This window comes from Magnolia sinica, chromosome 10, assembly GCF_029962835.1.
Source record: "Magnolia sinica isolate HGM2019 chromosome 10, MsV1, whole genome shotgun sequence".
Classification (NCBI taxonomy): Eukaryota; Viridiplantae; Streptophyta; class Magnoliopsida; order Magnoliales; family Magnoliaceae; genus Magnolia; species Magnolia sinica.
The window spans coordinates 29,444,365-29,468,509 of record NC_080582.1 but is presented as its reverse complement, the minus strand read 5'-3'; the positions used below and the strand labels follow the sequence as shown (position 1 = coordinate 29,468,509).

Genomic DNA, 24,145 nt, shown 5'->3' with positions numbered 1-24,145 from the left:
TGCACGGTTGCGCGTCCAGTGGACGGCGATCTGGTGTATAGTGTACTAGACCTTGGTGATATATATATTCTTAAGATAAACTATATTGATATGAGGCTTCAGATGAGATTTGGTATGCTTGAGTTGCACCTCGCATTTGACATTGACCATGTAGGCCTTGCATCGCATAACCTTGTTATGGCCGATAGCATTCATGTCTCGCATCGCATGGCCTTGTTATGGCCGATATCATTCATGCCTTGCATCGCATAGCCTTGGTACGGCTGAAGGCATTCATGGATTTACCAGCATTTTCGTATTACTCTGATATTGCATACTTATATTTCTACCGTGCGCACATACTTTCACCACCCTTTAAGCTTTTTATAAGCTTATGCACGATTGATGCGTGCAAGTAACGTTAGGTCGTAGTTGAGTAGGAGCAGGAGCGTGCCACAAAGCTTTTGGAGTTTTGTTATTATTATCATTGTATATCCCTTTATGTGCGTTATACTTAAAGTTTTTTTTATCATAGTGGATTTTGTGATAGCGTTCTGATTATTGTTCGTGGGTTATGCTAAAACAAATTATATTAAAATTCCTCCTTGTAGGATCCCAAGATCGGAACCTGGTATATAAATGCCGGGAGCAGAGAATGGGGTACTACGGAGGTTGTTGGATCCGGATTCGGTGATCAGGAATTTTGTGAGCCCGGTTTTCGAGTTTGGGGCGTGACATTAAAAGTCTTGTAAATATGTAGTTGAAAATTTTGTACAAATCGGATCATAAAAAGCGCCTAAAAAAACTTATTGAATCTATGAATGAGGACGATGGAAAGGCATCTGCACCATCCGATTCAACAGAGGTAAACGGCCATCTTTTGGACACCTTCAGCTTGAAGTCAACCGAGAGTTCTCCTGCAGTTGAAGCCATAAAAAAGAACCAAAGGATGATTCTGGCGATGAAGGTGGAGGTGGAGGAGGGGGAGGAGGGGGTTACTATTATGAACAAGGTTACTCTGGTTACACGCCACAAAGGCATTCATCATATAGAAGTTATTGAATGAATAAAAATTTTATTTGTCTGTATGTGTATGTTAGGTTTATTTACTTTGTTCATTTTATAGATATAGTTTATTTACCTCGAAAATTGGATTTTTGATATTTTAACAGTTGAATGACTAATTAAATGGTCCAACGTATTGATATCATACATCTCACAATGGATGATGCTTCATTAAATCTCCCAAATTGAAAGATCTTACCTTGGATCTATGATATTTTAATAGTTGAACGAGAACTGTTGAATAATTTCTTTAGGGCCTATTTGATTTTCCAGCTCAAATGTAATTACCTTGTAAATGAGTAATCATTATTTAACAAGGTAATTACGGCATCTTTCCCAATGCTGACTTGATCGGTTACTTTTTAAACACTTAAATCGAGGAATTTGTAAAATAAATATGGAGCCCACCGTAATGTGTGTGGCTTATCCACACTACCCATTCATTATGCCAAATGAATTTAAGGCATGAGCCCAAAAATTAGGCAAATCCAAAGCTTAAGTGGACCACACCACAAGAAATTGTGAGAATCGTATACCTACCATTAAAAACTTCTTAAGGCCCTTAGAAGTTTTAGATCAGGCTTATATTTATATTTTTCACTTATCCATGTCTATGTGACCCTATGAATGGGTTAGATGGTGAATAAACCTTAATGTGGGCCCAGTAAAAGAATCAACCTTCGATGGTGGACAGATTAAGTCCGTTGTTTCCTTTCATGTGGGCCAATTGAGCATTAAATCTACCTCATTTTTTTTTCTTTTGCAGATCATGCCCTAAAATATTATAATAAAATAGATGGACGACACGGATATATTATATACATTATGGTGGGGTCATGGATGTAAGTCAACATTTTTGGACAGGTTTTCTAAGTGAAAGTACTCGCTCATTTTCAAACAAGTGAAAAAGTAATAATTACTTCTTTACTAGGGATTTACCAGCATCGTGAAAAATCAAATAGGCCCTTATTGAATGGCTAGAATTTTCAAATACGAGATATATATCGTGTTTGGTTTAATCAACAATAGACCCTGGGTCCTTGTGGCATGAAATGTTTCGATCTGTTGACATTAAATTGATGGTGAAAACGAAATGTTCAGGTCGACTCGTTGTGACTCGATATGTCTGATCGAGTCGGACTCGGTATCTATTTCGATCTGCCGACATTAAAATAACTCATTAATCCGATTCGAATTGTAGCCAATTCGATACGACTCAGTATCTCTGACCGAGTCGGACTGAGTTTGGTAAGCCCAGCCAAGATCCGGTTCGGATGGAGTCAAGCCTGACTTAGTGGCAAGTTAGTTTGAAAATAATACTGCTACAACGTGACACCAGTGGCAAGTTGGCTTGAAATAACAGACTTATGATGCGTCTCGAGTGGCAAGTTAGCTTGAAATAATGGAACTATGATGTGACTCTAGTGGCAAGTTAGTTTGAAAAAGTGATACTATGATGTGATGCTAGTGGCAAGTTGGTTATATTAAAAAAATGGAACCACACACCAGCAACGTAGCTGTGGGCACCTGTCATGTGAAGACAAGCACAGGTGCTCCTCGAATTCCCCAAGTTGTTTGAATGGTTCAAAGGAGATCAAAATTACATTAGCCTTAAAATTATGTATTTAGTATGTCTATACGATCTATTCATTTGGTGATACCATTTTAGATCTTCATCCAAAAAATGAGTAATTTCCAAGGTTCAAGTGGACCACACCAGAAATAGCAGTGGGGACAATGACTCTCACCGTTAAAACATTTGTAAGGCCCACGCTAATCCAATCTGTTCATGGTTTCAATGACAAACGTTCAATTCTCTACTGGATATAACTCATACTTTATGATGGCGCCCACAAAACTTGGAGACATCAATACACCGTTTAGGTTGCTGGGGTGTAGTATACCAGCCAATCCGCTTTTAAAAATTAGAAATAAAAAAAATGGTACTAGGACTTGACTCTAGCATCAGGCGTGTTCCAAAAAGTAATCCTAGGATGTGACGCTAAAGGCAAGTTGGTTTGAAAAAGTGATACTAGCCTCGAAAGCCTCGGTGTTTTGCGTGGGTCGTGGGTTAGAAAACTCGTAAAGGCTGAGTTGGTGGAGCCGTGGTAAAAGCCAAGTAGGTAGAGCCGTCAGCTCTCTGGAGGCACCCACGTGCACGCAAAAACTTATCTTGATACAAAAGTTATGTGGTCCTAAGACTATTGCAATGGTGGCCATTCAATCTCAATTGTTTCCTCTTGTGTGGCTCACTTTAACTTTGGTCACATTTTATTTTTTGTTTTATGTCCTGAAATGTGCTGGCAAAAAGGATGGATGGGGTGGATTTCACACAAACTTCAGGGTTGGGCACATCCTGCAACACCCAATTCACGCAATCAGAATCCTCCATCCATTACGTGCGCACTTCTATGTTAGTGCCTTGAAAAAGACATGATCGTATCCGCGATGTGAACCACATGGTGTGTATTTTCCAGCTAACCAAACATTAGGCATGCCTGAAATTGATAAAGGGGCACTACAAAAGTCATTTTGCTCCAAACATCATGCAGGTTACACTTCAGGAACTTAGGATGTTATACGAGTGATTTTACATTGATCTAGATGGTGTGGATGGAGCTGATACTTTTATTTGTATGGCGACCACGTGGAGATCAAACTGATGGATGGAGAAGATGCCGCACAAATTAAACTGGCAACTAATGTTTCAGCTTTTTATTTTTTAATTATAGTAAATGGCCATGCTTCCAACACCTCACCATTGATGCATTAGTAAATGGCCGGCCCTCGGTTGTACCCACGCCGAGCTTGGGGTTGGCTTCGGCAGGATTTTGAACAGTTGGGATATGCCTATTTAAATATTTGATTTTTCTGTGGTTGAGCCCTGCCCATTGACAGCCCGCACCCACTCTGCTTTATTTTTGCGGAAACAATGCTGTCGGTGAACTACTTTTGTTTACCACCGTCCGTTTTGAAAAAGTAATTGATAACTCAAATCATCTTATGTCTATTTATTTTCAACTTTTTGCAATCCATGGTGCCGAATTGGGGGAAGATGATTGTGTAACTAGGCCTCACCACCCTTCACTGTGGTTTCCTGAACGAACTGTGTGGCGTGGCCCACTGATATTTGTGTTTTATTCACACAGCTAATCTTTATGTCAACTCATTTTAAGCCATGAGAAGCATATCTAAATTTCAAGTGGACCACATCACACGAAACAGTGGATGAACACCTACCTGTGAAGATTTAGATCAAGCTGATATTTGTGTTTTCTTTTCGTCAGGGTCTCTGCAACCTTATGAATTGGTTGGATGACAAATAAACATAACAATGGGACTTAGAAAGGTTTCAACGGTGGATGTCATCCTCTCCATTGTTTCCTGTGGTGTGGTCCACTTGGGCTTTGGATGTGCTTCAACTTGGGATCTTGGCCTAAAATGAGCTCACAAAACAGATAAATGGCGTATATAAAATATATACATCACCGTGGCCCCTACAGAGTCTCCATGATAAGGGCAGCGAGCGCCTCATTACACAATTCCCGATCGGATTGGAGATGGACGGACATGATTCGTAAATATATCACCCCCTGCTAGACCGTGGCATCTTTCCTTAGAAAAAGTAGGGATACGGATTGGCTACTTCGCTGCCACCAGCCAAGGGTTGGTGGTCGGTGCTCGATGGACCCTACCATGATGTATATTTTTCATCCATGCCATCCATCTACTCTCCTAGATCAGTTTTGGGTATGAGACAAAAATGAGGTATATTCCAATCTCAAGTGGACCACATTACAAGAAACAGTGTTGAATGAACTTTGACCATTAAAAGCTTTTTGGGGCCATAAGAGTTTTGGATCAAGTTGATCTTTGTTTTTTTTTTTTTTTTTAACCCCTTCATCTAGGTCCGTATGATCTAATCAGCAGATTAATGTCAAATAAACAGTACAGTGGGCCTTAGTAGGATTTTAATGGTGGATATTCAATCATTATTGTTTTCCTGTGCTATGGTACACCTGAGATTTATATCCCTCTTATTTTTGGGATCAAGCATAAAATTATCTGTAAAAATGGATGAACAGCATAGATAAACACATACATAATGGTGGGGCCCACAGAGCACCGACTTCCAGCCACCGGGCTAGTGGCAAGGGGAGTAGTCAATCCGTTTCCAGAAGTAGACGTCCCAAGTAACAATGTTTGTAAAACCACCATACTTTTATGGGGTTGAGTTTTCCATTTATATAGACGTATACAAAGCAAAGTAGAGTTTGAATACAAGGATAAAATAGGAAAGATAACTATAAATGGAAACCGTATAACAAACAAATGGAAACCGTATAATCTAAATTATGTCTCCTATAATCAAGGAGGATTCCGTAAATCAAGAACTGATTTACTGGAATTCTCTACAGCCCCCCGCAAGCTAAGAGTGAGATTAACACAAACTCGTAGCTTGGATCGAAAGAAGACATAAAGATCCGGTGAGACACTCTTAGTGAAGACGTCAGCCAGTTGTAAGTGAGACAGAACATCCTGGAGACGTAGAATGCCAGCAACAACGAGCTCACGGAGAAAATGGTAATCAAGGTCGATGTGCTTGGCGCGCTTGTGGGACACGGGATTGGAACTCAAAAAAATTGCATTCTTGTTGTCACAAAGAAGGAGAGGCCGGTGAGTTAAAGGAACTCGAAGATCTTGTAGGAGATGAGTGAGCCATAAGACTTCAGCAGCAGCAAGGGCGAGAGCTCGGTACTTGGATTCGCAGCTTGAACGAGAAACTGTCGGCTATTTTTTGGCACTCTAAGAGACAAGATTTTTGCCAAGAAAAATTGAGTAGCCAGAGGTGGAGCGTCTAGTGTTCGGGCAGCTAGCCCAATCAGCGTCCGAGTATGCAACTAAGCCCATGGAAGAGGAGGAACGTGGGAGTGAAACAGGAGAGCAAGGCTAGTTTCTGTCACATGACGATGTTTGCGCTCAGCTCTACCATTTTAGGAAGGAGTATATGGGCAAGACATTTGGTGGTGGATGCCAAATTGTCGAAGATGAGATTGAAAACGATTGCTTGTAAATTCGGCGCCACCATCACTTTGAAAAATCTTGATTTTGGTGGAGTATTGGTTTTCAACCAATTTTTGAAATTGGAGAAAAATATTAAAGAAATCGGATTTTAATTTCATTGGATAAAGCCAAGTAAATCGAGAGTAATCATCGATAAATAACACATAATAGCTAAATCCCAAATTAGATTTGACGGGAGCAGGACCCCAAATATCGCAATGGATGAGACCTAAAATAACATTAGATCGAGTAGTATTCGGGGAATAAGGCAAGCGATGGCTCTTAACGAGTTGACAAGTAGAGCAAAGAGATGGATTAGGCAACAGAGAAGTAAGAAATAATTGTCCTTTTTTATTCAAAAGAGATAAAATAGAGTGATTTACATGACCAAGGCGAGTATGCCATAATTCAAAGGAAGCATGTAAATTCTTATTTCTAAGGACAGAAACAAATGCAGAGTTACCACGCTCCAGCACATACAAACCACCTTCTCGTTTACCTTTTGCCCCTGCCGTTCCTGTTACTCGATTCTGTACAACAAAATGATCATGAGAAAAAGTGACAGAGAGAGGAAAGTCAGAGGTCAGTTTGCTGATGGATAACAAGTTTTTGGTAAGACGAGGAATAAGGGGAACCTTCATTCTGCATCAGTGAGCTTTGAACAAAGTGAGTGCATTTGCTTGCGAGAAGAAGAGAGAGGCTAAGATGATTACTGAGGCTGTTGTTTCCTTTGTCATAGAAAAACTTGGAGATCTCCTTGTCCACCAAGGAGCCGCCCTCCTCGAAGAAAGTGGTCAGGTCGAATGGCTAAAAGGAGAATTGGAGTGGATGCAGGCCTTCTTAAAAGATGCAGATACGAAACAAAATGATGCAAGGGTGAAGAAATGGGTGGCTGATGTAAGAGACATTTCTTACAAAGCGGAGGATGCCATCGACACCTTCATCTTTCAAATAGAACAAAGCAGAAGAAGAGGGTCAATCAGTTACATACAGAATTTCACTTCCTTTGTTGGCGAACCTATTGCTCGGCAACAGCTACGCAAGATGATCGAAGTGATAAAGAGTGAACTCTTTGAGATCGGCCGGAGAAGAAAGACTTACGGCATCATAAGTCTCAGAAAAGGTGGAGAAGGAAGCAGTTCCATGGGCGAAAGTCTGCGGGAGCAAAGGCGAACCTCTCCTCTACTAGAAGATACAGAAATAGTCGGTTTCCAAGAAGACATAATAACGTTGGTGGCACGGTTGATCGAGGGCGAGTCGCGGCGCTGCGTGATTTCTGTCGTCGGAATGGGTGGTCTAGGCAAGACTACTCTCACCAGGAAAGTTTATAATCATGATGCTGTTAAGCAGAATTTTGATTGTTGTGCATGGATCTATGTATCTCAAGAATATGATGCAAGGGATCTTTTGCAGAGGATTATGGGATGCTTTCTGATTCACACTGGAAGAGAAATGGACGAAACGCAGATGAGGGAGAGTATTTTTGAGCATTTGAAGCACAAGAGATATTTTGTGGTGGTAGATGATATATGGAAGACGGAGGCATGGGATGCTTTAGCAGCTGCCTTTCCGGACATGAATAACGGAAGTCGGGTCATACTTACCACTCGCAACAGAGACGTAGCTTTACATGCAGACACCCAGAGCTGTGTTCATGATCTGAAACTTCTAAAAACAGATGAGAGCTGGAAATTGTTTTGTCAGAAGATATTCTTCGAGCAAAATAGCAGTTGCCCCCAAGATTTAGAGAGGCTGGGAAAGGAGATTGTGGCAAAATGTCACGGTCTACCTCTGGCAGTTGTGGTCGTTGGAGGGCTCTTATCGAGGAAAGCAAGGCTCCCAAGTCAGTGGGAGAAGGTACTGAAAAGCCTTTGCTGGCCATCTGTTGAAGGCCAAGCACAAATTTCAAGGATATTAGCTTTAAGCTATGAAGATCTACCCTATTACTTGAAGCCATGCTTTCTCTATTTAGGAGTTTATCCAGAAGACCACAGGTTCTCTGCTAAGGAGTTGATTTGGTTATGGGTTGCGGAAGGATTTGTACATTCAGAAGAGGCCAAAACATTGGAGGAAGTAGGAGAAGATTGCCTAGAGGATCTCATCCAGAGAAGCCTAATTCAAATAGTGGAAAGAAGTTCCATCGGGGGAATTAAAAGCTGCATCATCCACGATCTTCTTCGAGATCTCTCACTCTTAAAAGCCAAGGAAGAAAATTTTCTCAACGTCAACACTGCGGGCGCAAGATGTCTCTCTCCTAAAGCACGTCGACTTGCTATGCATCATGGCAACTTTATGAACGCTTTTTTAAGCGACTTCCCTCTGAACCTTCGTTCTATTATTTGGTTCATCTCAGGGCAATATTATTTTCAACAACATCAACAGAAGTTAATTTTCGGAGGCTTTCGATTGCTTAGGGTGTTACATATCAGTCATCGTGGCATACCGATAGAGGCAGAAGAGGTTCCGAAAGAAATAGGTACACTTATCCACTTGAGATACCTTGCAATGACGGTAAAGGTAGTGACTCGAACAGGAGAAAGCCTACCATCGTCGATGGCCAATCTATGCAACTTGCAAACACTAGTTGTACGTTTAACTATTTCCTGTTATTCAGTCCACATTCCTATTGATATTTGGAACATGCAACAGCTAAGGCACGTACGTGTAGGGTGGGGGGCATTTACTTGTGAAGGGTCTACACTAGCCGAGCAGACTGCAGATGAACTCAGCCTTCCAAGCAACCTACAAAGTCTAACAAATATTCGGGCAGGCGACTGGATAGAGAATTACTTGCAAAAGCTCATTAACCTTAGGACACTAAAAATAGACGAAGTAGATTCAAGTAGGCATGGAGAGGGATTGTTCGACTCTATTCCCAAATTGGACCACCTCCAGTCTCTGAAGCTAAAAGGTGTATGTCTAATCCCATTTCCGCCAATTTTAAATCTGCTGCATTTGTTTAAGCTGCATTTGGACGGAAGGTTAGAGAAGCTACCCGAGTCTCATGAATTCTCACCAAATCTCACCAAGCTTACCTTGTTCTGGTCTGAGTTAAAGCAAGACCCTATGACGACACTGGAGAAACTAGCAAACCTTCGGGTTCTCAGATTGGAGTATCGTTCATACTTGGGAAAGGAAATGGTATGCTCTCGGCAAGGGTTTCCTCGCCTTGAGTTCTTGGCAATTAGAGACTTGAATGATTTAGAGGAATGGAGAGTTGAGGAAGGAGCGATGCCGAGTCTTTTACGGTTACAGATGCTTCGATCCCTTAAATTGAAGATGCTTCCAGAAGGATTGCAGCATGTGACTACCCTCAAGAAATTGGAGACATCTAGTTTGCCTTATAGTTTCACAAAGAGGCTTCGAAAAGATGAGGGAGAGGATTGGTATAAGATTCAACACATACCCTCCATCGACATTGGTTGAAGCTATTAAATCCTCAGGAGCACCTTCCACCAAAATATGCTGCAGCTATTTCTGAAGATAAATATTGAGATGTGGAATTTGTTGTTGTCATGACTGGCGATCAAAGACAGGCTTTCATTCTTTGTTGCAGACTGATTCAGGATATCTCCCTAGTAAAGCCGGTACTGAGATTTACTTCTCATCTTATTTCTCTCCTTTCCATTCATACTTTCAACTACAATCATAGCCGTTTTAAATTCCGAGTTTCTTTATTGCTATGGCTTTTTTTTTTTTTTTTTTTTGTCAGTTTGTACAAGTTGGGCCCCTTTTTCAGATTTTTATTGCATAGACCATAATATCAGCATTTTAGGTCCTGAACAATGGCAGCACTTCTAAAAGCTGAAAACCCCAATGTGTAACACCTCCTGTCATACAGGTTTAACTGTTGGATGAAATGGTTGAACAAGGAATGTTTTGGCTGGATCATATTCGAGTCCCATTTTTCTTCTCTATTTGTGAGTTAGCTCACATAGCAGTATGGTTGGATGACCTACATTGAAAATTGATGCAGCAGGACATGCTTCAACAATTGAAAGCGAGGCTTCATGTAGCGGTATGGTTGGATGAGCTACATTGAAAATTGACACCACAGGACATGCCTCAGCCATTGAAAGTGATGCTTTGAGAAGAAGAGGGAGAGGATTAGCATAAGATTCAACATGTACCCTTCATTAACATAAATGAATAAGATGTGACTAGCAATCAAAGATGAGCTTTCCTTGTTTACTGCACACAGTTCATGATCTCTGCAAAGCAAAGCAGGTGAGATTTACTTGCTTTTTAATCTCTCCTCTTTATTGATACTGTCAACTATAATCATAGCTGTTTTGACTTCTAGTTTACATTATTGCTATGCTATTTTCCTTTTTTTTCAGTTTGTAAAATAGGGCCACCTTTTCATCTTTTTGGTGCCCTATTGATAGTGGGAAACACAATGTCAGCATTTTGTTCACTGAACAATGGGCCCACTTGTACAAAATGAAAACCGAAATAGTACTCTGTAATCCTTCGGACAGAGCATCACATAATACCTGTTATACATCATGCATGCTAACCATTGGATGAATTACCACAAAAAAGAACATTTTGTGTGTGGCCACGTTATTTATCTATTGATGAATCAGCCCACATGGCTGTATGGTTGGAAGACCATACCATTGATGCCCCATGGGATAAAAGTTGCACTTGTCTGACCATTGAAACTTTTTAGACTATATATGGATTTGATAATTGACCTTTTTTTTTTATAGCCTCATTTGAGGGACACCATTTGGATGATAAGGATGAAATTGCCAATGTGATTTTTAGACCATCCAGCCATAAAAGGTCCCTCCAAAGGGATGTTTCAGATCATCAAAATTTGCAACCATGTGTGCTTGACTTGTTCATAATTATTTGAGCCAAGAAATGGACGTCAACCACTAATTATCCTTATATTGAATGCTTACACAGATGCATTGAGGTTGGAAAGTCTCAAGCTCGTGCAACCCAGCTCCCTTGCAAGCCAACACAGGCCTGGATGGAAGATGCGCAAAATCCAAGCTGTCCATCAGGTGGGTCCCCACTTCTTGATGCCATAGCCCAAAAATCAGGCGAGTCCACTCCATGGAAGGATCACCAAAAGGGCCCCACACCCTAGGAATTCTGTGCAGCAAGACCCATTTTTGAGTCCTGTTCTAAGCACATTATATATATGGCTTCACAAACTGTTGTATCTCAGACTAAAGGTAAGTGGTATCACATTTCTGTTGTATCTCAAATAAATTTAATTCAGTTCCTTGGCCTCCCATTCGATAGGACATTGAAAGAATTACACGCTTTCTGTGGAAATGTTTACTCTGAGAAAAGCTCTTGGATTTTCTTCTTTTAATTTGCTTTTTCATTTCTGGTTTGTCTTATCTATTGGAATTGCAGCATCTGATGCCTTGAAGTGGACAGCAAGGACATGGATCCTACATAGTGGGCCAAGATTATCATCTAAATAGCAGCGTTTATGTTGCCCGTGTCTTCTGCATTATAAGTTTTGATTATATGTTTGTTTTTCAGTGACAAAGGTAAATGAGAAGACTTGATTTGTTCATGTTTTGATTTCAAAACATTGTTACTTTGTGATTGTGGACAGGGAATTAATAACTGTATTCAAGGAGAAATCCAGTGGAAGTTTGTTCTGTTTTATGGTTCTTATTCTGGCTTCCTCATTTATGAATAGCGTGAGATATTTGGATGATGTTTTCAAACTGTAGAATGAGAATGTTTAGATTTTTTTTGGTTACCAATCTTCAGTGCTTCAATATAACAAAAGAGTTCCCATAATGTTTGACTTGAGCAACTATTTAGAGTGTAGGCTCGGGTGTCCGCAATGCTCACATGGATGCATGAACAAAGCTGCTCATCAAAGTGCAACCACAATATGGCTTTCCTTGTGTGGAATTCAGGTCTGTCCACTCATCTGATGGCCACACATTTACATTAAATGCTGACTGATCTATGACTAACCTGATTCTTGGACCCAAAGCATAAGTTTTGGGTGAGGTTAACTTTTCAAAAAAGACAAGGAAAAAAACGAAGAAAAAAAAAAGGTTTTGGGTGAGGTTAGCAAAGACCAGATGAACCACTTGTGTGGAGCCTTACCAATCACATGCACCAAAATAGCATAAGCGTGCGAGGTAAGAGCTTTTCATCAGATGGACCAGTGTGTACAAAACAAATGGATGTCTAGAAGAAAACTGTATCAGCCAATCCATTTCTTTTGTATATTGTCTCCAACCTGAGAAGCAAAACTGCCTGATTTTTGCACAAGAACATCCAATCAATCTGGTTCATCTAATGGAATTATGGAAAGCTGGGATCTCATATACATCTTTCATATTGGCATGTGCAGCTATATGTGGATGTGCACAGCTCCACACGCCTGTGGGCTTAGCAAACAACTGTTTCAGATTTACTTAATTTGGTATTGATTTAGTTGGTCCTTGTATATGATATTTGCCTTTACAGCATGCGTAACTCTTTAGCTGCAGTAGGGTAATTTTTGTTGTCGGCAGGGAACTCATCAAGGAGGAAGTATGTTTGGATTTGCTCGCAGTCAATCCATTCTTTGAAACCCATGTCAGACGAGAATAGTAATCTCACATCCCAAGCTTAAATTTGGATGGTGTTAGTAATATTTCTACAATTTTACACGTTCTCTTTTTGTTATAACCCAACCATATCTAATCGGAAGTTCCTTGCCATCCGATTTTTTTGCCATCTTTTTCCTAGACAATTGATATTTATATTCTTTTCCTCTCCATATTTTGCAGGACATTGACCGGCAGATTAGAAGCTTGTTTCTGTAGGGTTTTTGGCGCATCTTCCATCTATGGCAGAGCTTATCAAATTGAAGTTTGTATCTCACAATTGCTGGCCCTACTTGTAAGTTGTAACGTGCATCACGACACTTCAACCCAATGCACTAGGAACTTATGTTTTCTACATGATTAGTTTTAGGGGTCATTTGGATGCCTGTAACTGTAAGTTTTATCAGCTGTAAAGGGTCTACAGGTGTTTGGATAAGAAATTTCACTGTCAGTTACAATATATAGCATGAGCTCACTTTTCAGGTGGAACTTGTTTGCAACTTCGAAAGTTATAGGCATCCAAACGGCCACTTGAAATAACTATATGCTTCGACTACTATATATAGATTCAAGCAAACAAATTATAGCATTTGACTTTCAGGTTTTACTTAAAATTTTGATTTAGGAAATATTGTGATGACCGCTTGATGGATGTGGAGGTGGAATGATGATTTGACGGTGATGAGATGTTTGGATGAGATTTTCTAGCTTGAGGATATTTGTATCTTTTGCAACCAATTGTTTGATATGGTACAATGTGTTATATTCATTATGATACATTTTGTACTTCAAATTACAATAACAATTTATGTAATGTTTTATTTATTTCCTGTATTCATGTTTGTATGTAATGTGCTAGTTGAAAATTGATAGTGGAAGTAATTTCTTTTACTTTTTAGGTTTCATACTCTACATCACTAATTTGCAGTGTGCTTGGATTTTCATTTTGCACAAGTGGGGCCATGGTTTAAGTATTCATATAGTTTTTATGATGGATCGTACTGTTGATGTCAAATGCTTAGTTGGCCTCTTACTAGAAGATCCTAGCCATTGGTTTTGTGTGAACTTTTCTCCAGTGAATGTGGATTGTTCATGTTGAAACGTTTCATCTATTTTTTTAAAGCTTTGTTTGGTTAGAGACCTAGTAGAACTAGGATTTAGGACTGTCAATGGGTTGGGTTCGGGTTGGGTCCTATAGCACCCATACCCAGTCTAACCAGGTTCAGATCCTTTCTCGTCTGGGTCTTGAAGACCCGGACTCAGATCCAATCAGTTTCAGGTACCCACCGGGTTTTGGCTTGAGGTTTTGAGTCGGGTTTGGGACAAATTAGAGCATTTAAATGGTTGGGCCGACCCAATGGATGGATTAGATCTCACTTTGAGATGCTCATGGTGTGTTACTCGCAGGTCCATGTACTCATTGACAGCCTTATTGGATTGAGCTTAATTCTGATTTTGGTAGGCACCCAACTCTCTAGTCGATTTGTGTCAGTAAGCTGTTCTTTCTGACACTTAATATCAAATGTTGGCTGTTTACTCTTTCATAACTTGTAAAATTCTGATTATATGGAAGAAAGATATGCTTTAGGGACAAGAATCTGATACGGGAGGGTGTCAACCCAGAGGTCAAATAGCCCTACCTGCTTTTGAGGGGTTGGCTAGGAATGGGACACTTGAAGTGAATAGATCAGGCTTGGGTTAACCCTACCCGACCTGCCTGCCCATATAAGTTATCAATCGGTTGGGCAAGAGGACTCGACCCAATCAGACCTAAAATTTGATACAAAAGTATATATATATTTTCCCTTCATAGCCTTAATATTGCATTCCATTCTTAAACTTGAGATGAGTCGTGGTGGGTTAGGTTGGGCCAGTCTAAGTTTAATGGGTTGGGTCAGGTTGGGCCATGTCTGGTCGGTTTGGTGTCGTGCTTGATGGATTTTTAAGTGGGTCGGGTCAGGTCAGAGGGTAAAGGGTCTTCATGGGTGGGTCATGGTTGTGCAAGAATTCTTGGCCCATTTAGTAAAATGGATCGGGTTTGGGCTGCTCCCGAACCAATCTGAACCCAACGCATTACCATTGCTAAATAGAATAGTTTTAGAATTGAAATTGCATTCGTATGCTAAATTTTGGTGGAAATGAGAAAGTTCTAAAAATTGGTTTGCATTAGTAGTAATAGCTCTACAAGTTTACAGCTTTTATTGGGTCCCAAACGTCCAATTATATATCTAAACCAAACGTCTATTCCGAAGGCAAAATCAGATATGGTTTGCAAATAGATAGCTAAGACAAGACATGCCTTATCTTCTCCTCAACCATCCAATCCCAAGGCGGCCGTTCAACAGTTAGGATCGAACGATTGGTGCGATTTATGGCAACATAACCCACTGGATTTTGGCTTTCCTAGGCGCTCAAAACTGGCCATCAACAACAATAGACATCATATGGTCGAGTCTGCTGCACGTGTAGATCCACTGCAAAGCTTTGTACCCTGGGCTTAACAGAAAACACTATTTGTGGGGCCCACAAGAATGTGTGCATGACATCCCATTCTTCCATAATGTGTGCTTGTTCTTATGTTCTACTTGGAACCCAAAAATCAGGCCAATTTAAAAACTTACGTGGGCCACACCATTTAAGAGTCAAGCCAAAAACTGCCCACCTGAGCTTTGGAATGATCTACCTTTTGGGACGTCCATTTATCCTGTTGGTGTTCCTGTTCTGAAGGAATTGGATGGCATATAAAAGACATGGTGGGCCAATAAAAATCTGAAAGTTAAACTGTTCCCTGGAGTGTGGCCCACCTGAGTTTTGGATCAACCTGATTCCTGAGTTCCCAGGTGAACATGAACAAAATGGATGTCATGCACACATCATCTTGTACACAATAACCACGACCATTGATTGGATGGTTTATATCATGTTGATAGGCCAAGTGATTCAACGATGGAGTCCATCTGACCATTGGCTCCAAATGCCCAGTAAAAAAAAACAAAAAAACCAACAGAACTACACAAAATCAGCAGAGGAACATTCATTGGAAAGAAATAACTCACAATCAATCTTGTGAAGAGGTGATCTCACTGTTGAATTAAGGTATCTTCAATCAGTCTGCCACTTGAGCTATGGATTAGGGTGTTGCTGGTAGCAACCTAAGTATTGAGATGACCCCTCATTCAAAAACACTACTATATAGCTGGTATAGGTACGTGTCGTGTGAAGACGAGCGCTGACGCTCCTCGAGCTCCTAATTGTACGAACGGTTCAAAGGAGATCAAAGTTACATGGCCCCACAATGATGTATTTATTATATCCACACCGTTCATCCATTTTTCAATATCATTTTAGAGTACTAGACAAAAAATGAATCATATCCAAAGATCAAATGGACCACACCACAAATAGCAGCAGAGATAATGATTTTCACCATTAAAAATTTCTTAAGGCCCAGCATAACGTTTATTTTCCATCCAATCTGTTTATAAGGTCACAGATACCTGGATGAAGAGAAAAACAAATTTCATATTGATACAAAAACTTCTGTGAACCCCAAAAGGGTTTCAATGGTAGACTTTCAATACTTCACTACTTTTTGCAGTGTGGTCCACTTGATCATTAGATCTGTCTTATTTTTAGTCTCAAGCCTTATGACGAGCTCTCAAAATGGGTGGACGGTTTGGATATAACACATACTTCATTATGGGACCCGCAGAACTTGCTGAGGTCAATACACCAGCTAGTGGTGTGTGGTACAGCAGCCAATCCGCTTCCATCCTAACCATCCATTCTTGCCTTTCCCATTAATAGGAACCATTCAACTCTGTCCTCTTACTATCAATCTGAAGGTTACGAATCAAAGGTTTGAAAACCTTGGTTTCTACTGAAGTTTAAACAATGGACCATCTGCTGTCATGTCAATTATTTTCAGGAATTTTCTTTCACCTGATAAGACAAAATCACCCAAAACAATAAATTTTAGAAGTCAATACCCACGTTCTTGAACTTAACCTTAAATTTACCACCTTTTCATCAACTTTCATTCACACACATCACTATTTTCTGAAAATGATGAAACTACCTATAATGGTTTGTATGCCACGATAACCGGCCCACCTTAATGGTGGACAAGAGACAAGTTATGAAGGATCTTATCAGGTTGGCCGTTTGATTATGGTTCAGATTGTCAAAACTGTCCATGAGTTTTCTTTTTCTTTTTTTGTACCCCCATCAAAGGAGAAACCTATCAATAAACAGTTTGAATCATGTAAAAAGCCCCAAATCCAACGGATACAATAATCCTCAATTAAATTATTGTAGCATGTCAGGACGAATTGTGGCAAACTTCCCGACCGGAATCCTTTTAGGTTACAATACCTGAGTCCTTGCAAGTTACAGCACCTGATTTATATCTTCAAAAACACAGTTTTTCTAGCCCCAGCATGTTGAATATGTAAAATCCACTCTACCCATCAAGTTCTATCCTCGATTATAGGATCTGATGCAAAGAATCAAATAGATCCACAGCTCAGGTGGCCACACCATAGGGAACAATGGAAATGGGATACAAACCATAAGTTTTGTGTGTTGGGCTACCATGGTCTAAATCTTTCATTAAACCCATTAATCAAGTGTAACTCACTAGGATGAAGTGAAAATACAAAAATCAACCCGATACAAATACCCAGTAGGCACATCACGTGAAGTTAGAAGTTTTAGGAGCAGTTTTACATTGCTGGAATTGGCGTGGTGCATCAGAGCTTTATCAGGAAGATCTTTTGGTATATAGGATTGAAATAATATTGATTCTCACCTTACGGACAAAGTGCGTTTACATATAAAACATACTGGGTCCACAGAGTTCCCGCCTCTCTCTCTCTCTCTCACCCACACCACAGACTAGCGCCAAACTACATGTAATATAGACGCCGTGCTTGCAACAATCTCAGCACCACATGGAGGACCATGTGCATCAGATGATCCAAATCCACCCATCCATCAAGTGCACCTCCACATTTTCACCATGGATCCTAAATATCAGTAAAATCCAAGATATTGATGGGCTACAATATAGGGGATTTTGTAAAATTGTGCCTAAAACTCTAAATTCATGTGGTGTAGCCACATATGTCATAGAATGTCCTGATTTTCAAGAATCCATTCATCCTGGTACGTCACATCAGATAAGTGGATTGGATGGAATAGACACACACAAGGTTAAGTTTCATCATTTTCAGAAAATAGGAAAGGGACTGGCAAAAATTAATGGAAAGTTGTAAAATAAAGTTGTTGATGTAGAAATCTAATTAATCTTTCCTAGACCTCCGTGTACCTGTACAAGGAATGGACAAGGTAGACCTTGACTAGTGCAGGGGACCTTTTAATGCCTAAGTCACACGGGGGATTTGGGTCTAGTCAAGTAAATGAGGCTTTAGGCCAGTGATTGTGCGTACCTTTCACCATAGGAAGAGGCGCTCCTATTTATAGGTGAAGAGATGAGGTGGCCTGTGTGGAGGAAATCTCCCTATTTAGTAGGAGTGAGTTATAGCAAGACATAGACTTCGTATGTAGTGGGAGAATCTCCTTGGATTTCCGATTAGAATCCCGGGTGGATCTTATGTTAGATATTCCCTAGATTTTTTGCTAGGATCTCGCGTAGATACTACGGAGATCAGGTCGGATCCGGTGGAAGGAGAATCATACCGACCTGGGGTCATACCAACCTGGGATCATGCCGATATGGGATGTGGGAGTAGTGCCCTCCTCAGTGACGGGTGAGTCATCAGATTTTCCGACCTGCTGTCGATGGGCTGAGCTCAACCTCATATCATAGTCGATTAAGGGTCAAAGGGCCAGCCTTTAGTTGTGCCTGTCATTGTCCGGTCTGGCGAAGTGTATAAAGTTCCGACCTGACCTCTTGTCTACGGCCGGTATGAATTCTCTGCAACAAAAGTTAAATCCAAAAATGTATTGGTACCTTTTAAAGTTCATTGTTTTTGGATGGTTTTCTCTTAGGCAATAAGGTGGATAGCTTTTCGTAAAAATCTCAAAATAAAGTTACCTCAAAAGATGGGAGTTGGCAAGCCACAGAAGACCACAATCATGGTCACGGGCTGAAGTGTGACCGACTGGATTGTTAGGGTTAGCAATGGGTTGGGTTGGCCAGGGAATCAATCGGCCCAACCAAGGTGGGCTCAGGCCGAGCTAAATGGGCAGAGCAGGTTGGGCCCAAGCTAGAGTGTGAGCCATTTATATAAACGGGCTGGGCTTCAGTTGAACTGTACCTGACCCAACCCGCTGATAGAGGCTATCAATAGGAAAGCCCAAAGCCTGAATCAAAATAAGTATAGATGCATTTGTTACATATGTATCCACCAACCAGCCATGCTTATAGGACAGAATGTTGGGCAGTTAATTAACAATATATTTATAAGATGTGTCACCGAAGTGAGGATATTGAGACGGATGAGCAGCCAAACGATGAAGATTAGACATGACTGCATTCAGGGGACTTAAGAGTAGCACTGATAGGTAATAAGATAAGGGAAGGGCCATAGGTTATGTGCAAGGGAATCGAAGAACTGCACTAAGAGTAAGTATAACTTGAAGGCTCTAAAAGAGAAAAGGGAAGGTCAACAGGATGTGAATAGAGGTAGTTCGAAAAGACCTAATGACATATGTTCTAATTGAAGTAATGACCCTTGAAGAGTGAAATGGCTGATCAGGATTCATGTAAATGACCCCCAATACATTGGGACAAGGCTTAGATAATGATAAATGATGATGTATCCTCCTCTCAATGGGTTAGATAGTGCATGGCCTTAGCCTTATATTCCATTCTTAAACCTATGACATGCTTCAATGGGATCGGTCAGGTCAATTGAGCCCAACCCATTTACAATTAAATGGGTCAGGTTAAGTCTTGTCAATCTTAATGAATTACAAGTGGATCATCAGGTTTTACAGGAGGTTTGTGCAAGAATTCTTGGCCATTTATTAAATAGGTTGAGCTCCGGCTCACCCCAATTGGGTTGGACCCATTGCCACCCCAATGCAGTGTTACATGGTCTCTAACAAATGTGAATCCATGTTAATGATAAACATTCAATACTTGGTCAGAACTTTATGAGTGAAGTCCTACCCTTCATTAATCTAGACAATTCATCCCGTGATTCATAGATGGGCTATATACATAAAAAAAATTCCTAGGAAGATGCATGTGGGTTGTTTAGTTGAAAGTTTTGGACCGTTGGATCGTGACAACACGATGATCGAACCGTTAATCATGGGCCATTATCATCATCAGACATAATCAGACATTACATACCTTAGGATTTCATTTTTTTTTTTTTATAGCTTAGATTAGGTTTGTGGTACACTTATTTTATGTTTTGAGAGGTTTGAGACATATATGGAAAGCAAAAAAAAACTGAGAGGGTAAAATTGTAATTTGGCAACCTAAAAGCCTATTTATTTAAGGATTGGACTTCCGGTCTTTAGAGGGTTTTTTTTTTTAAATGATATACTTTGTGAAAAGAAGAGAGTTTTTCTCTCTTTTCCATGTGGTTCATGAAAAATCTCTTAGGATTAGATATCTCTTGGTGTGATTCCAAAGTGGTGTGAATTCATGAGTTATCTTTCTGTCTCTTTTTCTTCAACAACAAGGTATTTACCATCTTCTCTTTTCTCTTAGCTTTTTCTTCTTATTCTTATCTCATCTTATACCCAATCCAACCTATCTCACAACCCTAATTCTCTCTAACCCAAACCCAACTTAGCCTTAATTGTACAGTCAATCTAGATCGCACAGACCAGTCCGTACGTTCGTACAGCCGGCCGTATGGCCATCCATCCTCTTCCCTTTTGTGATTCTTCCCACCCTTTTCTCCTCATCTAATCCTTCTTGTGGAAATTGTAAGTGCTATTATGTTTAAAGCACATTTTACACCTAGTTTGTCAAATTTCAACATGTCAAAACAACTTAGCAAGTGATCTTCAAGTCAAGCTCATGTTGAAGTTCAAGACAAGCTCATGTTGAAGTTCATGTTCAAGCTCAAAGCTTAAGATGAAGACCAAGCTCGATCTACTAAAAATTCTAGTAGAAGATCAAACTCCTTTAAGAAGTTCAAGTTTCTAATCCTATGAAATTCAGTCCATACAGGTATGATAAACCCGAAAAAGACCTTAGGTCTAGGTGCTTTCAAAACATACTTAAAATTGGATTTTTATATTTAAAATTGACTGAGTTTCGACTAGCCTGAGTTTTACCTCGACCAGTCTAAGAATTTCTCGACTAGTCCAAGCACAAGCCGAAGTGTAAAAGAAATTTGTACGTTCAATAGGGGCGGAAACATTGGAGGAAGCTGCAGAAGATTGCCTCCTGGAGCTAATCCAAAGATGCTTGATTCAAATGCTGAAAAGAAGCTCCATTGGGACACTTAAATGCTGTTGCATCCATGATCTTCTTCGAGATCTCTCCATTTCAAAAGCCAAAGAAGAAAATTTTCTCCATGTCACAAATTCTCAGTCTCCCTGTACAGCACGTCGACTTGCCATTCATCATATCAACCGTAAGTACACTTCTTTAGACCACTCCACTCGACACCTTCGTTCTATTATTTGGTTCAGCCCAGAGGCAAAATTCCTCAAACAAAATCACCAGAAGTTGTTTTTTGGAGGCTTTCAATTTCTTAGGGTGTTACATCTACATAACATAGGGATAGAAGAGGTTCCATATGAAATAGGTACACTTATCCACTTGAGATGCCTTGGTGTGATGGGATACTCAAAACCCTTGTCACTGTCAATAACCAATCTATGCAACTTGCAAACACTACACATAGGTAGACTAGGTATGGACACTTCAATCGACATACCTAGTGATATCTGGAAAATGCAAAAACTTAGGCATGTACGCTTAGAGGGAAAATTTACAGATGGAATGTCTAAATCAGGCGGGCTGTCCGTTAAAGAAAGCAGTTTTCCATACAACCTACAAACTTTAAAAACTATTTGGGCAGGCGACTGGATAGAAGATTGCTTGGAAAAGCTGACTGATCTTAGAAAATTAGGAATAGCGGGAGTAGATTTAACTAGGCATGGAAAGGGGTTGCTCGACTCTATTACCAAATTAGAGAACCTCCAATCTCTGATGCTAAGAGGTGTGAATCTAAACCCACTTCCGCCAATTTTATATAGGCTGCATCTGTATAAGCTGTGTTTGAATGGAAGGTTAGGGAAGCTACCTGAGTCTCATGAATTCTCACCAAATCTCACCAAGCTCACCTTGGAACACTCCGATTTAAAGCAAGACCCAATGATGGTACTAGAGAAACTAATGAACCTTCGGGTACTCAGATTGCGTTTTTCTTCATACTCGGGAAGGGAAATGGTCTGCTCTGCACAAGGGTTTCCTCGACTTGAGTCCTTGGAGGCTCAAACCTTAGTTTATTTGGAGGGGTGGAGAGTTGAAGAAGGAGCGATGCCGTGTCTTTTACATTTACATATTTATCAATGCCCACGATTGAAAATGCTTCCAGAAGGATTGCAGCATGTGACTTCCCTCAGGAAATTAGAGATAACATTAATGCCTCACAGATTCATAGGAAGGCTTCGAGAAGATGGGGGAGAGGATTTGCATAAGATTCAACACATACCCTCCATCGACATAAAACGTTCATTTTGAGCAAGGAACGGGTAACTGATATTCATTCCCATCGCAACGAAAAATCTTCTTGCGAAGAGAAGACAGATGTCCCAGCTAATGCAATCTGGAGCACCTTATGTCCAAGCTATTATATCATCAGGAGCACCTTCCACCGAAATATGCTCCACCTGGATCTGAAGATAAATATTGAGATGTGGAATTGTTGTTGTTACTGGCAATCAAAGACAGGCATTTGTTCATCGTTTCAGACTGATTCAGGTCATCTCACAGCAAGGCAGGTGAGATAAACTACTTTCATTTTATCTCTCCATTCCATTCATATTTTCAACTACAGTCATTACCATTTTAAATTCCAAGTTTCTTCATTGTTATGCCATTAATTTTTATTTTTTTTCAGTTTGTACAAGTTGGGCTCCTTTTTTTCAGATTTTTGGTGCATAGACCATAATATCAGCATTTTAGGCCACTGAACAATGGCCCACTTGTAAAAGCTGAAAAATCAATTGTGTACTACCTCATGTGTGTCATGCATGCTAACTGTTGGATGAAATGGCTAAACAAGGATTTTTTTATTTTTTTTTGGTGGATTGAATTTGAGTCCCTTTTTTCCTCCATCAATGAGTTGGCTCATGTGGCGGTATGGTTGGATGACCTACACTGAAAATTGACACTGCAGGACATGTTTCAACAATTGAAAGCAATGCTTCAAGAAGGGAAAGAAGATTGGCATAAGATTCAACATGTACCCTCCATTAAATGCATGAATAAGATGTGGATATGGTGTTTGTTGTGATTAGCAATCAAAGATGAGCTTTCCTGTTTTCGTGCACACAGATTCAAGATCTCCCCAAGCAATGCGGGTGAGATTTACTTCTTGTTGTTCTCTTTCCTCTTTATTGATACTGTCAGCAATATTCATGGCCATTTTTACTTCTAGTTTTCATTATTGCTATGTTATTGCTCTTTTTCTTTAGTTTTCACAAGTAGGGCTGCCTTTTCATATTTTTGGTGAATCATTCATAGTATGGGCCCATTTGTGCAAATTGAAAACCAAAGATATACTCTGTAATCCTTCAGATAACTTCAGATAGAGCATTGCATGATACCAGGTGTACGTCATGCATGCCAACTATTGGATGAATTACCTCTAAAAGGTACAATTTGAATGGATTGCACTTGTGAGTCCATTATTTCTCTAATGACAAATCGGCCCACATGGGTGTATGGCTGGAGGATCATACCATTGATCCCCCTGTTGGATAAAATTAGCACCAGTTGACAATTGAAACTTTTCTTTCATCATTGTGTGTTTTTACACTATATAGATTTGATAATCTTTAACCATTTTTGCTTTTAGCCCTGTTTGAGGGATACCACTTGGATGATGAGGATGCAATTGCCAAAGCGATTTTAGACTGCCCCTCCACAGGGATGGTTCAGTTCATCAAAATACGTAACCATGTCTGCTTGGCTTCTGCGTAGTTGTTTGAGCCAAGAAATGGACATCAACCACTACTTATCCTCATATCAAATGCCTACGCAAATGCAATGAGGTTGGAAAGTCTCAAGCTTGCGCAACCCAGCTCCTTAGAAAACACAAGTATGGATGGAAGACATGGAAGATATAAGCTGGCCATCAGGTGGGTCCGCACTTGTTGATGCCACAGCCCAAAAATCAGGCGAGTCCACTTCATGGAAGGATCACCAAAAGCAAGGGCCCCATACCCTAGGAATTCTGTGCAGCGAGACCCATTTCGAAGTTCCTCTGTTCTAAGCACATTATATGGCT

General features: G+C 40.2%; 1 protein-coding gene and 1 long non-coding RNA gene across 3 annotated transcripts; both read left to right on the top strand.

The window, feature by feature from the left end:
* Nucleotides 1–6,740: 6,740 nt before the first annotated feature.
* Nucleotides 6,741–22,915, top strand: LOC131217468 (disease resistance RPP8-like protein 3). Its single transcript, XM_058212406.1, has 5 exons — nt 6,741–9,529; nt 11,620–11,627; nt 12,539–12,597; nt 12,876–12,987; nt 21,013–22,915. The coding sequence occupies exons 1-5, from the start codon at nt 6,814–6,816 to the stop codon at nt 22,372–22,374; spliced, it is 4,257 nt and encodes a 1,418-aa protein (XP_058068389.1). The 5' UTR covers nt 6,741–6,813; the 3' UTR covers nt 22,375–22,915.
* Nucleotides 10,264–13,299, top strand: LOC131258251 (uncharacterized). Of its 2 annotated transcripts, none has more exons than XR_009178020.1 (5): nt 10,264–10,335; nt 11,154–11,300; nt 11,488–12,008; nt 12,618–12,695; nt 12,876–13,299. It is a non-coding gene; the product is annotated as an uncharacterized LOC131258251 (long non-coding RNA). The 2 variants fall into 2 exon arrangements; XR_009178019.1 differs by having other exon boundaries at nt 11,026–11,300.
* Nucleotides 22,916–24,145: the final 1,230 nt, after the last annotated feature.

Excerpts from the sequence above, each read along its gene's own strand:
- LOC131217468 (XM_058212406.1), top strand. The coding sequence starts at position 6,814 with ATGATTACTGAGGCTGTTGTTTCCTTTGTCATAGAAAAACTTGGAGAT. Across the intron at positions 12,598-12,875 it reads AACTCTTTAGCTGCAGTAGG|GACATTGACCGGCAGATTAG; the intron begins GTAATTTTTGTT and ends CATATTTTGCAG. Across the intron at positions 12,988-21,012 it reads CACAATTGCTGGCCCTACTT|AAATTTGTACGTTCAATAGG; the intron begins GTAAGTTGTAAC and ends GAAGTGTAAAAG.